The sequence below is a fragment of the Oncorhynchus nerka genome, linkage group LG24 (genome assembly GCF_034236695.1).
Source record: "Oncorhynchus nerka isolate Pitt River linkage group LG24, Oner_Uvic_2.0, whole genome shotgun sequence".
NCBI classification, from domain to species: Eukaryota; Metazoa; Chordata; class Actinopteri; order Salmoniformes; family Salmonidae; genus Oncorhynchus; species Oncorhynchus nerka.
Window position 1 is genome coordinate 23,739,038 of NC_088419.1, and position 21,275 is coordinate 23,760,312.

The 21,275-nt window shown below is 42.2% G+C and overlaps 1 protein-coding gene across 9 annotated transcripts in view; it reads right to left on the reverse strand.

The window, feature by feature from the left end:
* Positions 1 to 21,275, reverse strand: part of LOC115107700 (receptor-type tyrosine-protein phosphatase kappa) — a 164,249-nt gene that overhangs the window by 104,096 nt on the left and 38,878 nt on the right. For all 9 annotated transcript variants that reach the window (XM_029631239.2, XM_065008731.1, XM_065008732.1 and 6 more), the window contains exons 2-3: positions 17,400 to 17,522; positions 9,789 to 10,060 (exon numbers count right to left, since the gene is read on the reverse strand). In XM_029631239.2, coding sequence (XP_029487099.1) covers positions 9,789 to 10,060; positions 17,400 to 17,522 — 395 coding nt within the window. The remainder of the gene's footprint in view (positions 1 to 9,788; positions 10,061 to 17,399; positions 17,523 to 21,275) is intronic.

A 21,275-nucleotide genomic window follows, 5' to 3' on the forward strand; every position in this document is an offset into this window, starting at 1 on the left:
AATAGCATTAGTGAGGTCGGGTACAGATATTGGGCAATTAGGCCTGGCTCGCAGTCGGTTCCAATTCATGCCAAAGGTGTTCGATGGGGTTAAGGTCAGTGTTCTGTGAAGGCCAGTCAAGTTCTTCCAAAACGATCTCGACAAATCCTTTCTGTATGGACCTTGCTCTGTGCATGGGGTCATTGTCATGCTGAAACAGGAAAGGGCCTTCCCCAAACTGTTGTCACAAAGTTGGAAGCATTTTTTCATTGTATGCTGTAGCATTAAGATTTCCCTTCACTGGAACTAAGGGGCCTGAACCATGAAAAACAGCCCCAGACCATTATTCCTCCTCCACCAAACTTTACAGTTGGCACTATGCATTGGGGCAGGTAGCATTCTCCTGGCATCCGCTAAACCCAGATTCGTCCCTCGGACTGCCAGATGGTGAAGTGTGATTCATCACTTCAGAGAATGTGTTTCCACTGCTCCAGATCCAATGGCGGCGAGCTTTACACCACTCCAGCCGACGCTTGGCATAGTGTATGGTGACCTTAGGCTTGTGTGTGGCTGCTCGGCCATGGAAACCTATTTCATGAAGCTCCCGACGAACAGTTATTGTGCTGACATTGCTTCCAGAGGCAGTTTGGAACTCAGTAGTGAGTGTTGCAACCAAAGACAGACGATTTTTATGTGCTTCAGCACTCGGTGGTCCTGTTCCGTGAGCTTGTGTGGCATACCACTTCGCGGCTGAGCTGTTGTTGCTCCTAGACATTTTGACTTCACAATAACAGCACTTACAGTTTCCCGGGGCAGCTCTAGAAGGGCAGAAATTTGACAAAATGACTTGTTGGAAAGGTGGCATCCTATGACAGTGCCACGCTGAAAGTCACTGAGCTCTTCAGTAAGGCCATTCTACTACCAATTCTTGTCTATGGCTGTGTGCTCGATTTTACACACCTGTCAGCAACGGGTGTGGCTGAAATAGCCAAATCCACTTATTTGAAGGGGTGTCTATATACTTTTGTATATATAGTGTATATAGATTGGAAGTAGCAAGGAGGAGCTACAGTGGGGCAAAATGTATTTAGTCAGCCACCAATTGTGCATGTTCTCCCACTTAAAAAGATGAGAGGCCTGTAATTTTCATCATAGGTACACTTCAACTATGACAGCTAAAATTAAAAAGAAATCCAGAAAATCACATTGTAGGATTTTTAATGAATTTATTTGCAAAATATGGTGGAAAATAAGTATTTGGTCAATAACAAAAGTTTCTCAATACTTTGTTATATACCCTTTGTTGGCAATGACAGAGGTCAAACGTTTTCTGTAAGTCTTCACAAGGTTTTCACACACTGTTGCTGGTATTTTGGCCCATTCCTCCATGCAGATCTCCTCTAGAGCAGTGATGTTTTGGGGCTGTTGCTGGGCAACAAGGAATTTCAACTCCCTCCAAAGATTTTCTATGGGGTTGAGATCTGGAGACTGGCTAGGCCACTCCGTGACCTTGAAATGCTTCTTACGAAGCCACTCCTTTGTTGCCCGGGCGGTGTGTTTGGAATCATTGTCATGCTGAAAGACCCAGCCACGTTTCATCTTCAATGCCCTTGCTGATGGAAGGAGGTTTTCACAAAAAATCTCACGATACATGGTCCCATTCATTCTTTCTTTTACACGGATCAGTCGTCCTGGTCCCTTTGCAGAAAAACAGCCCCAAAGCATGATGTTTCTACCCCCATTCTTCACAGTAGGTATGGTGTTCTTTGGATGCATCCCAGCATTCTTTGTCCTCCAAACACGACGAATTGAGTTTTTACCAAAAAGTTATATTTTGGTTTCATCTGACCATATGACATTCTCCCAATCTTCTTCTGGATCATCCAAATGCTCTCTAGCAAACTTCATACGGGCGTGGACATGTACTGGCTTAAGCAGGGGGACACGTCTGGCACTGCAGGATTTGAGTCCCTGGCGGCGTAGTGTGTTACTGATGGTAGGCTTTGTTACTTTGGTCCCAGCTCTCTGCAGGTCATTCACTAGGTCCCCCCCGTGTGGTTCTGGGATTTTTGCTCACCGTTCTTGTGATCATTTTGACCCCACGGGGTCAGATCTTGCGTGGAGCCCAAGATCGAGGGAGATTATCAGTGGTCTTGTATGTCTTCCATTTCCTAATAATTGCTCCCACAGTTGATTTCTTCAAACCAAGCTGCTTACCTATTGCAGATTCAGTCTTCCCAGCCTGGTGCAGGTCTACAATTTTGTTTCTGGTGTCCTTTGACAGCTCTTTGGTCTTGTCCATAGTGGAGTTTGGAGTGTGACTGTTTGAGGTTGTGGACAGGTGTCTTTTATACTGATAACAAGTTCAAACAGGTGCCATTAATACAGGTAACGAGTGGAGGACAGAGGAGCCTCTTAAAGAAGAAGTTACAGGTCTGTGAGAGCCAGAAATCTTGCTTGTTTGTAGGTGACCAAATGCTTATTTTCCACCATAATTTGCAAATAAATTCATTAAAAATCCTACAATGTGATTTTCTGGATTTTTCTCTCATTTTGTCTGTCATAGTTGAAGTGTACCTATGATGAAAAGTACAGGCCTCTCTCGTCTTTGTGGGAGAACTTGCACAATTGGTGGCTGACTAAATACTTTTTTGCCCCACTGTATATACTGTAGATTGAAAGTAGCAAGGAGGCGCTATATACTGAAGATTGGAAGTAGCAAGGAGGAGCTATATACTGTAGATTGGAAGTAGCAAGGAGGAGCTAGCTATATAGATAGCAGTTTATAGATAGATTTCATTTCGTCATCTGCCTCACCTAAAGCCAATTATTGTGGAAAGCTGCTATAGACCACCAAGTGCTAACAGTCAGTATATAACGTGTGAAATGCTTGACAGAGAGAGGTATATTTTCTGGATGATTTAAATATTGACTGGCTTTTATCAAGCTGCCCACTCAAGAGAAAGCTTCAAACTGTAACCAGTCAACCTACCAGGGTAATTACAAACAGCACAGACATGAAATCATCAACATGTATTGATCACATGTTTACTAGTGCTGCAGAAATTTGCTTTAAAAGCAGTATCCAAATCCATCAGATGTAGTGATGACAATATAGTAGTCATATCTAGGAAAACCAAAGCTCCAAAGGCTGTGCCTAATATAGTGTACAAGATGTCATACAAAAAGTTTTGTAGTGATTCCTATGTTGTTGATATTTGTTGTGGTGTGTATTGAGGAGCAACCAGACGCTGCACTTGACACATTTATGACGCCTCTTGCACTGAGATGCAGTGTCTTAAAGATGCAGTGTCTATTACGTGTTTTCGTTTTCTATTAATTCTCTATTTTATTTTTCTATTTTGTTGGGAAGGGCCAGTAACTAAGCATTTCACTCTTAGTCTACACCTGTTGCTTACGAAGCATGTGACAAATAACATTAGGTTTCAGACTGCAGCTGGGCTGGGCCTACATGGAGCCTGCATGCGCTGCACATATAACCATGATGTCAGCAACTCCTGCTTGTGACAGGCAACTCCGGTTGTGTGTGTGTGTGTGTGTGTGTGTGTGTGTGTGTGTGTGTGTGTGTGTGTGTGTGTGTGAGAGAAAGGGGGGGGGCTGTACTAGATTTTCTGCTCAATGTTACCAATTCGTTCACTGTGATTGTAACCCAGTTCTATCAAATATTCATACTAGCCACTTCTGTGGTCTGCAAGTGAATGATATATACATATATTTACATTGTGCACATAAACATTTGGTTGTACAGACCTACTCCAAGACACTATATATTTTTTCTCTCCCTTTCTCTCAACCAGAGATAAATACAATCCACTGATTACAGAAAGAGCTTTGATCATCAATATTATCACATAGGCAACCAACACAAGTAGGAATATCAGAAACTGATACTCAACTGCCGAGACTCTTTAAACTAACTACGGCCGTGACTTGGAAATATACAGTAAACATTGTCAGAGATGCAAACACACGTGTGCAAACACACACATCTGTCAGCCAGGCACCCACTCATCACATCACCCAGCTGATGGGGGGATATTTGCTGTTCTCTTATCGCCTTACCTGCCAGAGATAAAGGCCTGGGTTGGAGAGGAGGAGAGAGGAGGGAGGGAGGAGAGAGGAGGGAGGGAAGAGAGAGGAGGGAGGGAGGAAAGAGGAGAAAGGAGGAGGAGAGAGGAGAGAGAGGAGTGAGGAGGGAGGAGGAGAGAGGAGGGAGGAAGAGAGGAGGGAGGAAGAGAGAGGAGGGAGGAGGAGAGAGGAGGGAGGGAGAGAGAGGAGGGAGGAGGGAGGAGGAGAGAGGAGAGAGGAGGAGGGAGGAAGAGAGGAGGGAGGAAGAGAGAGGAGGGAGGAAGAGAGAGGAGGGAGGAAGAGAGAGGAGGGAGGGAGAGAGGAGGGAGGAAGAGAGAGGAGGGAGGAGGAAAGAGGAGGAGGAGAGAGGAGGGAGGGAGAGAGAGGAGGGAGGAGGAGAGAGGAGGGAGGAGGAGAGGAGGCAGGGAGGAGAGAGGAGGGAGGGAGGAGAGGAGAGGCATTCTGCTGTAGGAGCTACACAACCCTCCCCCAACTGCATTTATTCTGCTGATCATTACCACAGCGCTCACAGAGTAAACATTGTCAGAAGAAATAAAACAATTGATACAAATGTGATGAGGGAAAAGCCTTTTATTTCCGCGGGAGCAGCCCGGGAGACGTCATTCATCACGTCTACAGGGGGAGAAAATAAAATATGTGCCGAAATGTTTGCCTTGAAGGAAAGATGCAGCACCCTGTTTTGAGGCCTCCGGTGGGATGTGCACGGCTGCGCAGGCTCTCTTTCTCCTCCAGGATGGCCCATTAGAAGCAATATATTCTGCCTTCAGACTCCATCCATGATTCCTCACAGGGCGGTCCATATTCAGACTCCCACCCATGATTCCTCACAGGGCGGTCCATAGGAGGCACATCCCTCATAGTTGAAGAGTAATCTCTAGCTTTGTGTTATCAATTTCAATGTATCATTTCACCCGCTGCATGCCGGCATAAGGGCACATTACTTTATTACGGCAGAGAGCCCCGACAAAAATGAAGTAAGGGCTTCTGAAAAATCTAAACATTTTTTGAGGTACAAAAGTGAGATTCTACCTTATTAACATTGATTGTTTCAGTATTCAGATCAATAGCTGGGGCCAAATTAGAGTGATTACACTTGGCGAGATTAAGTCTGAAGCATGATGAGAAGGAGGGAGGGAAGAGGCCTGTGGTGTGTGTAGATGTTCACTCAGATTGTAGCTAACTGAGAACAAATTCCTGAACAAAATCAAACCACTAAACCAGGGATAGGAATCTAGTGAATATAGAACCAACACTGACCACAATGGAACAGCCAACTCAAATCTTTCAAAGGGCTCAGGCTCATTTCACTTCAATAAGAATTAGACTCTAGAATCCATAGCGAGTGTGGCTCTAATCATGTTAATCATCTTAAGAGTGTGTCATTAACACTGATTAAATGACCCTAATGGATGTATTGGATAGCTCTGCGTCGGCTGGAGAAAGCCCTCAGTGCAAGAATACAATTTAACTCAATGTAGCACAGTCAGCACTGGACCGTTATGATAAGACCTGTTATTTCTACTCGACAGGAGGGCTGTATTCACACACACACACAACCTTCTGCCAGCCATCTATAGGTTCACACTCAGTCAGAGAGTCAGGAATGAGTCTGAGTTGGGAGGGCAGACAGCCAAGATAATGAAGAGGAGGTGGAGGTGGAACGGCCTTAACAAGAGATGCCAGCCCTCAGACTTCAGACCTCAACCCTCCCAAACAATGCGTTCTTTCTTTTCCACTCACACACATTTGCACAAACCAACCCCCACCCATACCAAGTGTACACAACCAGGAGTGGCTTGCCCGCTCACACACTCCTTGTGACTCACACTCATGTAAGACCTCACTTGCCACTCCATGAATTAAAACTGTTCTGAAGACGCGCACACACCCCTGAAGACAACTAGAGCGGAGGGTTCTGGACTGCGGGTAAGACCATTTAGGTCAGTATCCATGGAAATTAGTCAACATTGTCTGAAGAGACACACAAATAGTATATTGACACATCACGCATGTATGACCATTTCACTAATATGTGCTCAGCTGAAAACGTTACATTCTGGCATAATACCTGACAATACCTTAACACTCCCCAGACAGGATGTAATCTCACTTCTAACTTATTATTACGTAACCATTCCTTATGACATGTTTAATTAACCCTATTTAGTCATTTATTTAAATGCAAATGCCAGAAATAAAGACCTATTATTAAGGTAAAATCACATGATGCTCTATAGTAACAGACAATATTTATGCACAAAATGACCAGCTGTCAAATTTGTGTCTGGTGTCATCACTCCAATCAAAGGTGACAAAGACACCAATGTTCAACGTGATGTGGATTCAGAGAAATGCGGACAAACATAAAATAAACAGCAGCCTCAGAGAGGGAAAGAAAAAGAGCGAGAGAGAGAGAATAAGAGACAGAGACAGAGAGAAAGAGCGAGAGAGAAAGAGAGAGGGAATGAGAAAGAGAGACAGAGAATGAGAAAGAGAGACAGAGAATGAGAAAGAGAGACTGAGAGAAAGAGAGAATGAGACAGAGAGAAAGAGAGAGAGTGAGACAGAGAATGAGAGAGACAGAATGAGAGAGAGAGACAGAGAATGAGAGAGAGAGACAGAGAAAGAGAGAGAGAATGAGAAAGAGAGACAGAGAATGAGAAAGAGAGACAGAGAATGAGAAAGAGAGACAGAGAGAGAGAGAGAGAGAGACAGAGAGAATGAGAGACAGAGAGAACCAGAAAGAGACATGGTGTCACTGGCCCTAGTTTCATTAGTTTATCACCTCTAATATTAGAGACTATTAATTATAATGCACTGCTCTCCTAAATGATCCCTAATCCCCTGTGTGTAGTCTAATTTACAGGCTAAAATGTCTAAGCTTGCTCCGCTCTCTGCAGGGGGTGTGGGGCTGCCAGGTGTCTATGAGGGGATCCATTTACAAAAGGCCTTTACCAGCACACCTTTTGGAAGACAGCAGCTCAGTAGGAGACACAAAATGTCCTTCAGCAGGGGAGGAAAAATGGGTTGATGAGTCACCCACTAAATCTCGGGCCTACGATAAAAAAAATGTTTTACCCGAATGTGGTTTATACTGTTTTAGTAGGCTGCCTTTGTGAAATAGCTAGAGTTATGAATCAACACTGAAAAATACTCAATTGATGAGTTGATGATGGATATATGGATGGACCCTTTAAAAAAATAAAAAATAATTATTGATTGAATAAATTGAGAATCTGCATGTGTGCAGTGACCTTATTTCAGAATGTGCTTAACTTAAGATATAAAAGACGTAATGACTACTTGTGACCAGCAGAGGCAACCAAATATAATGAAACAAAGACACAAGCACGCACACCTGTGGCCAAGCCTTTTTTTTCTCTCTCCTTCAATCACTTCCTCATTAGCTCACTCCAATGTAAGTACACCTACCTTATCTTTTCAGATGCTTTATCAAATTAAACATTTCATAACATGCTTATGGAATTGAATAGTCCTATTTCACCTCTCATCTCTCACTACTATTCTGGTATTACAGCAAAGTGTCCTCACAGACGCATGTGAAAACACGGGAGTGTCCATTTACACTAGCCATTGTCAGCATGACAGGTCATTACAACTCTAGCTCTGACACCACGAGCAAAGGACACTAAAAAAAAACTCAAATCTGATTAGAATAATAAGAATACGCACCAGCCACTTAAAATTCCCCATCACTCCTAGATGACGTGTTGACCAGAGTACTGAATCATTCATTCCTTCCAATTAGTGACATGACAGGCCACGGCTTTCATTAACCACAGAGAGAAGAGGTGACGGCAAAATGCAAACGAAATTGGCAGAGAAAGGGAGGCGAGCTTACCGAATCAAATCCCATTCCAAAAGGCGGATAAATAAAGTATCTGAAGAGCGAAAGGAGAGGGGAACAGGAGGCGAGAGTACACCAGCTACATGGCCATTTGATAATTGCAAAGGTTCTCACTAAATCTAGCCCAACGTCTTTAGCTCTCAAAGTCTCTGCTCTTATCAATCGACATGCATTCTGAATATTTCAAATCAGTTTTCAGTCATTTACGGTCAATGTACCCGTCTCGCATGGCTACATTGGAGGCGAACTGCAAGGGAAATAAAAACCTGCCTCTGCATTATGTTCTAAACTGCAGCAGCAGGAGCTATTAGCAGGACTCTGAGGAGAAAGAACCTGGCTGGCACCTTTGCTCCTGTTTCACAGCCTTTGAGAGGTATAGCTCTGGGCAGTTAGGATTGTCACCCCTGAATACCTCACTGAGAACCCATACTTAGGGCTGGGATGATAGGGTTGTCAGACCGGCTTTAGATGGCACAGAGTGATATGCAGCTATCCTGCTGGGCCCCTCCGGCGTACACAGCCACACACATTGCCTGTGTGCCCCAGCATCCACTCCTGAATCCTGAGTCTGGGTCAACACAGATAAATCAGTGACCTAGCCTAAGCTCAACTCAGACACATTGCTACAAGACAAGCCCTCATTAGTGTGTGTGGTTGCATACATGCATGTGTGTGTGCCTCTGTGTGTGTGTGTGTGTGTTATTGGACTTATTAGTACCAGTCATTAATTATTTTAGGACCACATCCCTGACAGGGAAACACAAGTGCAAAACAGTGCTGTAGGTCTTCTTCACCTCTCCATACCTCCTCCTTAACCATCCATTCTCATACAGAGCTGGCTACTTTGTGATACAGCGGCGCCCATAGGGCGGCGCACAATTGGCCCAGCGTTGTCCGGATTAGGGTTTGGCCGGGGTAGGCCTTCAATGTAAATAAGAATGTGTTCTTAACTGGTTAAATAAATAAATAAAATACTTGAGAGCTTTGCTTATCAGTTATAAATCTGGCTGTAAGGAAGGATTAATGATATGAATCTAAAGAGACACTGTACACTCCTCCTAAAAAAATGTATTTACAGGGCCTCCTGAGTGGTACAGTGGTCTACGGCACTGCATCGCAGTGCTTGAGGCATCACTACAGACCTGGGTTTGATCCCGGGCTGTGTTGCAGCCGGCCACGACCGGGAGACCCATGAGGCAGCATTGGCCCAGCATTGTCCGGGTAGGGGGAGGGTTTGCACCATCGTGCTCTAGCAACTCCTGTGGCAGGGGCGCATGCATATGCTGACACGTTCGCCAGTTGTACTGTGTTTCCTCTGACACATTGGTGCGGCTGGGTTAAGGTTAAGCGAGCAGTGTGTCAAAAAGCAGTGCGGCTTGGCAGGGTTGTGTTTCGGGGGACGCATGGCTCTCGACCTTCACAAGTTCCCGAGTCCGTACGGGAGATGCAGTGATGGGAGACATACAGCCAATAGGTCCATCTCCATATCATTGCTGCAGAGGCCTTGGTCTATATGCATAAAGTGTCTTTGAGTAGAAGAGCCGATCTAGGATCAATCCCCCTGTCCATGTAATCTTATTTATTTTGATCTAAAAGTAAAAACGTATCCTAGATCAGCACTCCTACTCTGAGATATTTGATATGGACCCAGATGGATACTTATAGCGTTTTACTCTATTTTATTATTATTATTATTATTAACTGCATTTTTGGGAAAGAGCTCTCAAGTAAGCATTTCACTGAACTGTTTTACACCTGTTGTATCCTGTGCACGTGGCGAACAAACTTTGAAACGTAATAGGTATTGCAATGGTGTAGTGAGTCTATGTACCTGATACTCGTTAGGCCAGAAGGTACTGATGGCCAGCTCAGCCCGGAGCCAGTCCTTCCCGGTGTAGCTGGTCACATTCCAGATGGGATTAGCCAGGGGACCTTTGTTAACCTTTACCAGGATGTTCAGGATCCCCGGGCTGGAGCCATCTTGAGTATACAATAAGTAGTTGAAGTCAATACAGTGGGTGTCGTTTTCCTTCATTACTGGCAGCTGAATGCGTGCCTTCTCTCCGGCATCGTGCTGGGAGGAGTCCACCATCATGTAGGAACCTGAGGGGGGATAGGAGAAGGAGAAGATGGGGCATTATAGGACATGGAGAGAAGAAGGGCCTAGAGTCAGACTCTCAGCGAACCATAGGTTACCCACTCCACTTTAAGTGGTCCAATCCCACTGGGCACACACTGGTTGAATCAACGTTGTTTCCACGTCATTTCAATTAAATTACGTAGAACCAACGTGGAATAGACATTGAATTGACATCTATGTCCAGTGGGATGTTTCTTAGTGGCAAACTTTGAGTAAAGACCAAACAAAGAGAAATGTTTCAAAGGACATTTAATTGATTGAATACAGTTTTATCCACTAAATGAGAACAAATAAGATTATTTTTTGAAAATGTCCATGTAGAGTTCAGTGCAGGTCATTTACCTTTGAAGGAACAAACTACACTGAACAAAAATATAAACGCAACCTGTAAAGTCCTGGTCCCATGTTTCATGAGCTGAAATAAAATATCCCAGAAATGTTCCATATGGACAAAAAACATTTATTTATCTCTAATTCTGTGCACAAATTTGTTTAAATCCCTGTTAGTGAGCATTTGATCCTTTGTCAAGGAGGAGTATTTCTGTCTGTAAATAAAGTCCTTTTGTGGGGAAAAACTAATTCTGATTGGCTGGGCCTGGCTCCCCACTGGGTGGGCCTGGCTCCCAAGTGGGTGGATCTATGCCCTCTAAGGTCCACCCACGTCTACGTCTCTGCCCAGTCATGTGAAATCCATAGATAAGGCCTAATGAATTAATTTCAATTGACCGATTTCCTTATATGAACGGTAATTTAGCAAAATCTTTGAAATTGTTGCATGTTGCGTATATATGTTTTACTGATATTCCCTTAAGCAAGACACCAAGGCCTCATTTCAAAACCATTTGTCACAAAAACAGTACATCTGTTCAACATTTTCAGGCCTGCCAAATCAATGAATCCAATTCAAGCTCAGTTCTGATGACTCATATTGCAACAAAACTCTGACCCAACATTGTGTGTATAGCTCTAAGCAAATATACATTTGTAAGAAATCTTTTAGGAAACCATCTGGCAGTGTTTTATCTGTGCTGGTTTTTTTTTAAATGAAGATGATTTGCTGTGAAGTGGACGATATTTTCAAGACAGTGGTCTGAATGATTGATCTGCTTTCATCTAGGTAGGACAAATACAGAGAAAACAGGAGGGTCTTTGGAGTGATGCAGTAATATACAATACCAGTCAAAAGTTTGGACACACCTACTTACGCAAGGGGGTTTCTTTATTTTTACTATAAAATAATAGTGAAGACATCAAAACTATGAAATAACACATACGGAATCATGTAGTAACCAAAAAAGTTTGAGATTTTTCAAGGAAGCCACCCTTTGCCTTGATGACAGCTTTGCACACTCTTGGTATTCTCTCAACCAGCTTCATGAGGCAGACACATGGAATGCATTTCAATTAACAGGTGTGCCTTGTTAAAAGTTAATTTGTGGAAATTATTTAATTCTTAATGGGTTTGAGCCAATCAGTTGCGTTGTGACAAGGTAGGGTTGGTATACAGAAGATAGCCCTCTGGTAAAAGACCAAGTCCATATTATGGAAAGTACAGCTCAAATAAGCAAAGAGAAACAACATCATCACTTTAAGACATTAAGGTCAGTCAATGCAGAACATTTCAATAACTTTGAAAGTTTCTTCAAGTGCAGTTGCAAGAACCATCAAGCAATATGATATGAATCTGGCTCTCATGAGGACCGCCACAGGAAAGGAAGACCCAGAGTTACTTCTGCTGCAGAGGATAAGTTCATTAGAGTTATCAGCCTCAGATATTCGGCAATTAACTACACTTCAGATTGCAGCCCAAACAAATGTTTCACAGAGTTCAAGTAAAAGACACATGTCAACGTCAACTGTTCAGAGGAGACTGCGTGAATCAGGCCGTCATGGCCGAATTACTGCAAAGAAACCTCTACTATCAAACAAGAAAATGACTTAATAACGAGGCTATATACAGTGGGTAAGATAAGATAGTCTAGCTAGCTACATTTTCAGATAATACATTTTTCTAATGTTGACAGTCATTTTCATTTTAAGTTAAAGTGTACTGTTAGCTAGCTAGCTAACATTAGCTGGCTGGCTCGCTAGCTAACATTATGTGTATGATCTTATTATTCGTATCTCAGAGCCATTTGCTTTGCTAGTTATAGCCTAATGTTAGCTAGCTAACATTGAACCTGGTTGGTTAGCTACCTACAGATTCATGCAGGGTGGTAACGTCATGAGTTGGGATTATGGTTCACTGTTTACTTAACTAGCTACATGTCTTAACAAAAGACTCCACTATGCAAGTAACCATTTCAATAGAATGTCACTGCGACAACTGTTGTAGACGTAGCTGGTAAATTCGCTCTGGTTATCTACTCTGATTTCAGAGTATTCTTGTCTGAGTGTGCCAGAGCACAGAATAACTGATGAATTTACGAACGCTCAACACCCGGTGAATATGGCCGGTGTCAGTAAACGTTGGCAAAATAAGAGTAAATTGTTGCCAGCAGCACAGTTGCAGTCACCAACACTCTGGATAACGTAAAAACAGCCTAACCAGCTCTGCTAGGGCGAGTAAAATGGTCAGTGTGCTGTTCTCTCATTTGTGTCTGGAAGTATCTAGCCAAAGTTAGCTTGGGTGCTTGACTGCTGTTGTTACGACACAATGCTCAGATCAACCCTTAAAGAGATTGGTGGGGCTAAAGCTTAAGATGGTGTGAACGATGCGGAATGGGTGTAGACAAAGAAAAGTATTCCCGAATAGCTAATTGTTTAAAAGATATACATTTCCAAACATTTCAATTTAAGACCTTTGAAATGTTTTGTGCTCAAATGCGAGTTTTGTCATTGGGAACATTGGGAGTTTGACGGTTCAAGGTTTATTTTAGGAAAACATACAAGAAAGCCTTCCTCCCCAAAGCTAGGCGGTCGGCCCTCCCCTCTCAACACCCCCCCTATACCCTCTCTTACGGACTGTTCAAGGCCAGGCAGTGTGTTTCTCATCAAGGTACAAAATAAACATGAGGCCTAAGAAAAACTTGTCTGTTTCTCTCTCATGCGTTACTTCTTTATGAGAGAGCGATCAGCAAGCTGTCAGAGGAAAAACTAAAGAAACGGCAACAGAGCTACAGTCAAAAGGTGTTGGCAATTCTATTTCGCAAAACTATGATTTTATTTATTTATTTAACTTTCCCACTAAAGCTCAAACAAAGGAAGTCCAAAGTTGAACAGAATCAATACTTTTTTCCTATTAAAAATCATTGGACTTTGTTCTGAGGGGGAAATAATTGTACTGCAATAATGAAAGTGGGACTAATGGAAATAATTTTCTAAACAGCGTTTGAAATCAGCGTTGATTCATGTAGATTGAAAACAAACAAATTCACCACCTTTCTTCTGTTTGTGCCTCCAATAAAACTTGAACATGATAGTTTGTCACCTCTGAATTACAGTCTAGTAAATATATTTTGTCTGATTTATGATTGATTCCACATTTGATGTCGGAAGAACCACTTCGGCCCCTTAGAATGACGTTTTTTACTTGAGGCATGACATCCATGACAAACCAAGATCAAGTAATGTGTCTCAAAGGCCAAAATCTGTTAAACCAATCAATGACATCAGGGCCAGAACCCTTCTCAGGTGTATAAGCAGTGTTTCAGGATGCAGCTGGGTCCACTCTTAAACCACGGCTGAAAACACCAGAAACCAGGCCTCCCCTCAACTGCTGCTTTACGACAGATTACAAACCTCCATTCTCTAAAAAGCAACAACCTGCAATTAAGATCAGTTGAGTACAGCGCTGCTCTGCCACAAAGCACTGGTTTCTCCATGGTGTCAGGGGAGGGAGTGCCACAGACTGGTGCTGTGGTGGTATTCCTCTGCAGAGCTCCAGAACATTGGATCTGATAAAGACTTTGGCCTGGGGAACAGGGGAAGGCCTCAGTCTACATCAACTCTGGACCAGATAAATTCAGCTGAAATATGGGATTCTCAAAAGGTAGAACAGCTCATTCACTTTTGGGGGGGTTAAGTTCTTGATCATAATCCAACCTCCACAAAGAAGGAATTTATGTAAATTCAATTTGCTTCTGAAAGTTGTTTATGAAGTGTGAGGCAAAAGTTTATAAAATTGTGCTTTCATGCATTATGTTTGACTCAAGTAAATGAGCATACCACTCATATCCAACACCATACAGACTGTTTAATATTGCGCAGCAGATCAAAAGCAGATGTTTATGCCTGGTGGTGTTTGTGTTGAAAACCCGATAGCCATTCACATCAGAGCCACTTTGTTCGAGCTACCCGAACACAATCTCCTCTCCTCTTTGTGTCAATGTATACAGTTTATTACAAGGTGTCAAAGCAGCTGGAGTGTCTCTCTCTCTCTCTAAATGTTTTCATCAAGAGTCACATTTATTTAGTTTCCAAGCTATAGCACACAATAATTTACATATAGCAGGTTTTTCAAGGACCAAAGAGGGTCTGCTTTGTGGTGAAATTTTTGCCATGGAAAAAAATACCGCAATACTAGTATCATCACAGCCCTAGAAATGGCACCACAGCTTCCAGTAAATAGTCACTTTCAAAACTAGGGATTTCGGGGGTTTAAAAAAATACTTAGAAGTCGCCAAAGTTCTGCCACATGTCTTCAACAGGCACAACCACAGAGTTTAAAACTACAATGAAGAAAATAGGGATAAAACAGACAATAGTACTCTACCAATAAAACTACACACAAAACAACGTGTACTACAGTATACTTTCCAGTCAAAAAAACAATTTCCCCAGCTAAGTGGAATCTTGTGTTGGCAGACTGTTTCTGTTCCAACTTCCAACTGTAAAAATCCTATTTATTTTCCATCCTTCTATCCAATTTTGCTGTTATATCAGTGTTCATGCAGAGATGAGTTTTGTCCTGGAAAGCTTAGAAAAAACAATTCAAGAAAGACTGATGGGAAGAATATCATTGCTAGATTTAGACAAACAATACAACCTCAAATTGAATATAACATGGTATCATTTTATTTCCTATGACTTAATTAACAAGTACTCATCCAAAGGCGGAATATGAAATAAATATGTATTTTAGAGCAGAGCTTTCAACTTCACATCAATGTCAGGTATCCAGAGGATGAATGCCAGTCCACAAGATGGCTGTCACCCAACATGGCCTCAACCGCTGGCAGTACAGTCACGTGAGTTACAAAGGAAACAGAGATAAAAAATATTCAGCCAATTCAATCCATGCTTCTTTTATTTTTAAAAGGGATTCTACTCTAACAGTGCAAAAAAAGCAGGCTTCACCTTGTAATAAACTGCCCTGCCTCACATTAGGGATGAGCCTGTATCGACAGGGGAGATGTAGGTCTACCCAGGAGCACCAGTACTCTGAGAGAGAGGCATGGGGTTTGACATAATGGTGCAGTCAGTGTTCTACACCCACTCAGCATCTCCAATGGGAGGCTAAATAGACCTACAGGGGCTGACACTGGCACAGGACTGAGCCAAGCCTGAGCCGAGCCTAACCGCGCCAGGGCCAAGCTATAAGCACAGCTCCAAATGAATATTGACCGAGGGAGTCTCAAGCATTTGTGGTATTCAGAAAGATAAGGACGGAAGGTTTCTGCGTGGTAAATAGCACTTGTTATTTCCTCATGGGAACTCCCTGTTGGGTTTGCTTTTCATCCTTCCTGGCTGAGAAAGTGTGTTAAGCTACTTTATGATAAAGCTTATTTCATTTGCGAGAGATGGTTGCTAGCTGGAAAACATAGGAGGCTGATGAAATTATGCAGGAGCTCTGTTTGCATCGTTATGGGGGGTCCTTCAGTCAACCTCATATCCTTTCACCTATTAATATAGAGGATCTCAGCTAGAGAACCCCTCACATTATTCTCAGGCAACCACAATGTGGTAATATTCTAGTTAGTCACTGCATAGGTTTCTCTGAAGTAATTGATTATCCAGCACATTTACAAGGGGGGTTTACAAAAAGGTGAGGATTTTTTTTGCTAGCGAGATAATCATTCCACCTGCTTTAGTTCACGCTTGAAGTCATGATGAATGAAACAACGATTTTCTCTCATTATCACTGCTATGGCGAATTTTCAAACAAATCCGACAGGCCCGGTAATGGAACTAATTCCCATTGGAATGGAAGCCAACTCATGCCTCCTCTTTAGATTAAATGAACATCTGCTATAATGTTCGCTGCACCGTCTCTACCTGAGAAACTAGGTGATTAAACGTAACTGACATAGTTAAGCACCACAGAGGAACAAAGGAAAACTACTGTGTCATCCTCCAACAATGGTAGGACAAAGATCCTCAGAGCCAGAACTATCACTGTTAGACATGTTATATGCTATTGCTTTTTCCTCATGCCATCTTTTAACACTACAGTGACAAGTGCAATGTAGTTCTGTCCCATAATAAATTCCTCAAATGTCTTAACTGAGAGATATTTAACCAGATATTTCTGGTTTCCGGTCCAGTCGTGTTGTAAAATGTGCCCGGCCATCATTTTTGGGCCAGACAAAGGCATATGACAGCCTTATTGTGGAACATTGTAATGGGACACAACCTTGTTCAGACAATCTGCTGATTACCTTCTCTGTTCCCTTGCATGATTAATTACCTTCGATCTTATTAATTGGGAATTTTTGCTGAAAGTGAAATGCTTTAATTTCCTATGCACATCATTCCTGTCTGAATGCAAGTGATTATGCTGTGGAGAGGTGAATAGGCAAGGTCGCAGGGCCCATGCTCTCCACGTACTCACAACGCCGCCTTCCCTGATCTTATTTAAGAGCCTTCATTATTCCGTGTCTGACAGTGTTCAAACCTAAATAGACATTTTGCTGCTGAGCACAAAGCTTTTCCTCTCTACCCGGGAAATTAAAATGAAATGAAATTTTCATTACAATTGTGAAAGGTTGGAATTAAGAATGCATTGTGAGAAGTAACAAAGACAGAGAAGACCAGAAGGCTCTGAGATTAATTTCCTTCCATCTATTCATTGTTTCACATTCCTTCCTTCTCTCCAAAAGGAGCTGCTCTCTGCGTTTCCCTCATTAGCTACACTTACTCTGGTCAGTTTACACATTAGCCAAACATTCTATACTTCCCTTGTTGGAAGCACTAAATAGAACACCCTGCACATGTAGCTGCAAATATGAGTCTAAAAAAACCTCTGATGGTTTTTCTACATAGCAGGTGTTGGGAACCTGGTGTGGTGGCCTTGGTCATGTTTGCCTAATGAACAAACAATATTCATTAGGTTTGTGGACATGGTGGCAGAGTTAGTCTCACCTTGAGGCAGTTCAGATGACAAGTATGGCACTTCCTGTGCGCTGACATGGGTCCAGTCAAAGTCGTCATAGGGATCCTGCTGGTAGTCACACTGGGCTGGGCCATCGTCAAATGTACAGCCACCTGGAAGGACAATTTTATTTAGTTAATTTACTTGGTTAACCCCATATTGCCGATTAATAACATTGTTAATTGTATTAATTTACAACAGCTGAGTCGAGTGGTACCTCTGAGCAGTGGATTGAAAAGGTACTCAATTGTCATACTTGAGTAAAAGTAAAGATACTTTAACAGAAAATGTCTCAAGTAAAAGAGAACGTCACCCAGTAAAATAATAGAGTAAAAGTCTAAAAGTATTTGATTTTAAATATACTTAACTATTAAAAGTACATGTAGTTTATAAAATATACTTAAGTATCAAAAGTAAAATTCATTTTAATTATTATAATATTTTTTTTAACGATAGCCAGGGGCAGAGTCCAACACTCAGACATAATTTACAAACAAATAATTTTTGTTTAGTGAGTCCGCCAGATCAGAGGCGTTAGGGATGACCAGGTATTCTCTTTATAAGTGCATGAATTTGACCTTTTTCCTGTCTTGCTAAGCATTCAAAACGTAACGAGTACTCCAGGGAAAATGTATGGAGTAAAAAGTACATTATTTTCTTTAGGAATGTAGTGCAGTAAAAGTTGTCAAAAATGTAAATAGTAAACTATAGATACCCGAAAAAATGACTTAAGTAGTACTTTTAAAAAGTATTTTAACTTAAGTACTTTACAACACTGCCTCTGAGTACCAGGCAGTATCGGCCTTTCCCCCTTCCTACCCAGATTGAGTCTCCTCTGTTGGGCAATTCAGCATGTGCTAAGATCTGACAAGTGAGTAAGCATGAGGAGGCCAGGCCGCCAGACAGCTCTGTCACACAGCTCTCTCCTTTTTGAGTTTCAGGCATAACTTGAAGCCAGTCATCTGTGAGGTGGTATGCAACAACAAAGGCCCTCCTGCAGGCCCTGTCTGGAAGTCGACATGTCAGAGGCCCTGAGCCGAGCAGAGTGGAGAGGAGAGACAGGCCTCTAATGACTTTGACATGGGTGCCTGATACATGTAGCCAATTCCACCTGAGGTCACTGGTGGCTTATGGGAAGAGATACTCATTCCAAGTTCTCTAGATGAATCATAGCTTGTTGCCGGAGAAGAGAGAGAGGATTGTGTTCAGCGTTATTCTTCCTCAGAGTGTTCTAGCAAGCTATGAAACTGAACTGCCAGGTCTTTATTTAATGGTAAAAGTTGAACATGGGTAAGTGTAGGTTAAAATCCCAATGACCGGAAAGGTGCATATCAATGACCCATACCTCTCTGCTCATTACCAGGAGAGAGTTCTTCACAAATGGAAAAAGGTCACCCTATCTGGGTACAACCACTGACCTTTCAAACCTCAGTGATGGCACACAGAAACATCACCATTTGCATTTTAATTCCAGGACAAAAACAGATGCTAATTAACACTGGCTAACAGAAGGTTATAGCTAAAATAAAATGCTGTTCTAATTCCCACAGGAGGATGCACTGTGTTTACTAAGATATCAGAACCTCAAATGAGGTTCTCATTTGAAACTCCAAGTCAACTATACAGAGGAAACATCAAGCGGACACTCAGAATTGAAGTTAACATTGACTCTTTTATCTTTCCAAGGGTTAATTAAAGTGGTGTGGAATAAACCCACGACTAGGCTACATATTAGCAATGAGAACAAATCAAAGCTAGAGTCACTTCCAGACAGGGCCTCCCTGGACATCATATACAGGAATTTACCATTGACAAAGAGGAAAATCACATTACAGAATTAATAACATTATAATTGATCTGCAGATGATTGATGTCTGGAGCTCAAAAATCACTTGTAACAGTATGCAAATCAAATGAATGGCTCTTTCAGATATACGATTCGGTTCCTGACTTTCACCAAAAAGAGCCGTTCAAATAGAGGCGTACGTTCTCAAACGATCCATCACCATTGTTGCGCAGCTGCTCCTAAACCATGCTTGAAACTCCGGTCGTAACTGAATTTATAAAACGATGATACTCGTGCAATTGAAGGAGTAAATAAATAAAATGGTCGCAATGGAAAACAGGGACCCAAACCCTTTTTTAACAAAGGCCCAAACTACTTTTAAAATACATTTTTCAAAACTGCTTTCAAACGTGTTTTCCCGCGATTGCATTAAGAATTGTCCTGCATTGACTGCTTGTCAGAATACATGTTTCCCTCCCTATCATAACTTGAATGTGCCTCGAAATGAATATTTCTCTCAGATAGAACACACAACAACAAGTCGACTAGGTAAATAGGTCAAATATTCTACTATGGGGTTGTCTGATTTTGTTTTAATAACATTATATGCTAAAAAATAATAGCACTGGAAAATTACATCCTGAGTGATGGAGTAAAGAATTTGAATTACTTAACAGCAGCTACAGTAGGTTACACACAGCTGTCTGAATTGAGCGCCGCGGCTCATTATAGGCTATTTAATTCCTTTCATCTGTACATCGGCCTGTCAGCAACAATCATGCATGTCAGTTCAGTGCACACAGCGTAACAGATTAAATCAAATTTGGGAATATTTACTGAACAAAAATATAAACACAACACGTACAGTGTTGGTCCCATGTTTCATGAGCTGAAATAAAAGATCCCAGAAATGTTCCATATGCACAAATAGCTTATTGCTCTAAAATGTTGTGCACCAATTGTTTTCATCCCTGTTAGTGAGCATTTAATTATTTGTAAAGATAATCCATCCACCTGACAGGTGTGGTATATCAAGAATCATGATCCTTACATAGGTGAACCTTGTGCTGGGGATAATAAAAGGCCACTCTAAAATGTGCAATTTTGTCACACAACACAATGCCACTGATGTCTGAGCGTGCAATTGGCATGAATCTACTTTATGAGAGTACTATATGTTACAGTGAGTTTGAATAATCCATGAAGAGGAGAGGGTCTGTTGGATGTATGGCACTGAGGGACTAATGTGTGTGAAAGTGTCTGCCCACACACACAGGCAGCAGAGCCACCCTCCAGCCCACGTCTTAGCAAACACCTTCTCCTCTCTCTCAGTGTTCTGCCAGTAAAACCAGTGTGCCACCCCACCACACAATCTGCAAGCACACCACACACACACACACACACACACACACACACACACACACACACACACACACACACACACACACACACAGCCATCTGACAGTCTCTGGCACCTGAGCACTGTGCATCTCTGGCCAGGCTATTCTGGTAGACTTGCAAGCATTTATAATCTATGTCTGGAGTCGTGTTCTGGTCTTCTATTTCATTTACTGACACGAAACTAAAAACTTTAGGATATCAATATAAACCCTCCATGTGTTGACAAAACAGAGTTTGGACCATTGATTAACAAAGCCCAGGTAGACGCTAGTCATCATTGAGGGTACATTTAAGCCTCAATGACAGTCACCTCCCGCTCGCTCTGCATTTCTTACAAGCTGACTACACCGCTCGCGCAAGCTTTGCAAAATAAATTTAGAAATCGATATTATTCAATTATTGCACCCACACTGCTCGCGCACGCCAATTTGCCAAGGGCTAAATTACAAGTCAGTTCTATTTGTGACGCAGGTCGCGCTGCAAGTCCTGCCTCTCCCATCTCCTCATTGGTTTATAGAAGCAGGTACCCATGTGCCATCTCCTCATTGGTTATACCCACGTGCGTGACTGAAAGATGAACGAGGTCAGTGGCGGTAATGCACCTAATTTATGAAAGTGGCCAATCGCGATATAAAGTCAAGAAAAGAAAATGCCTAGAAGGAGGAGAGATGACTAGAAA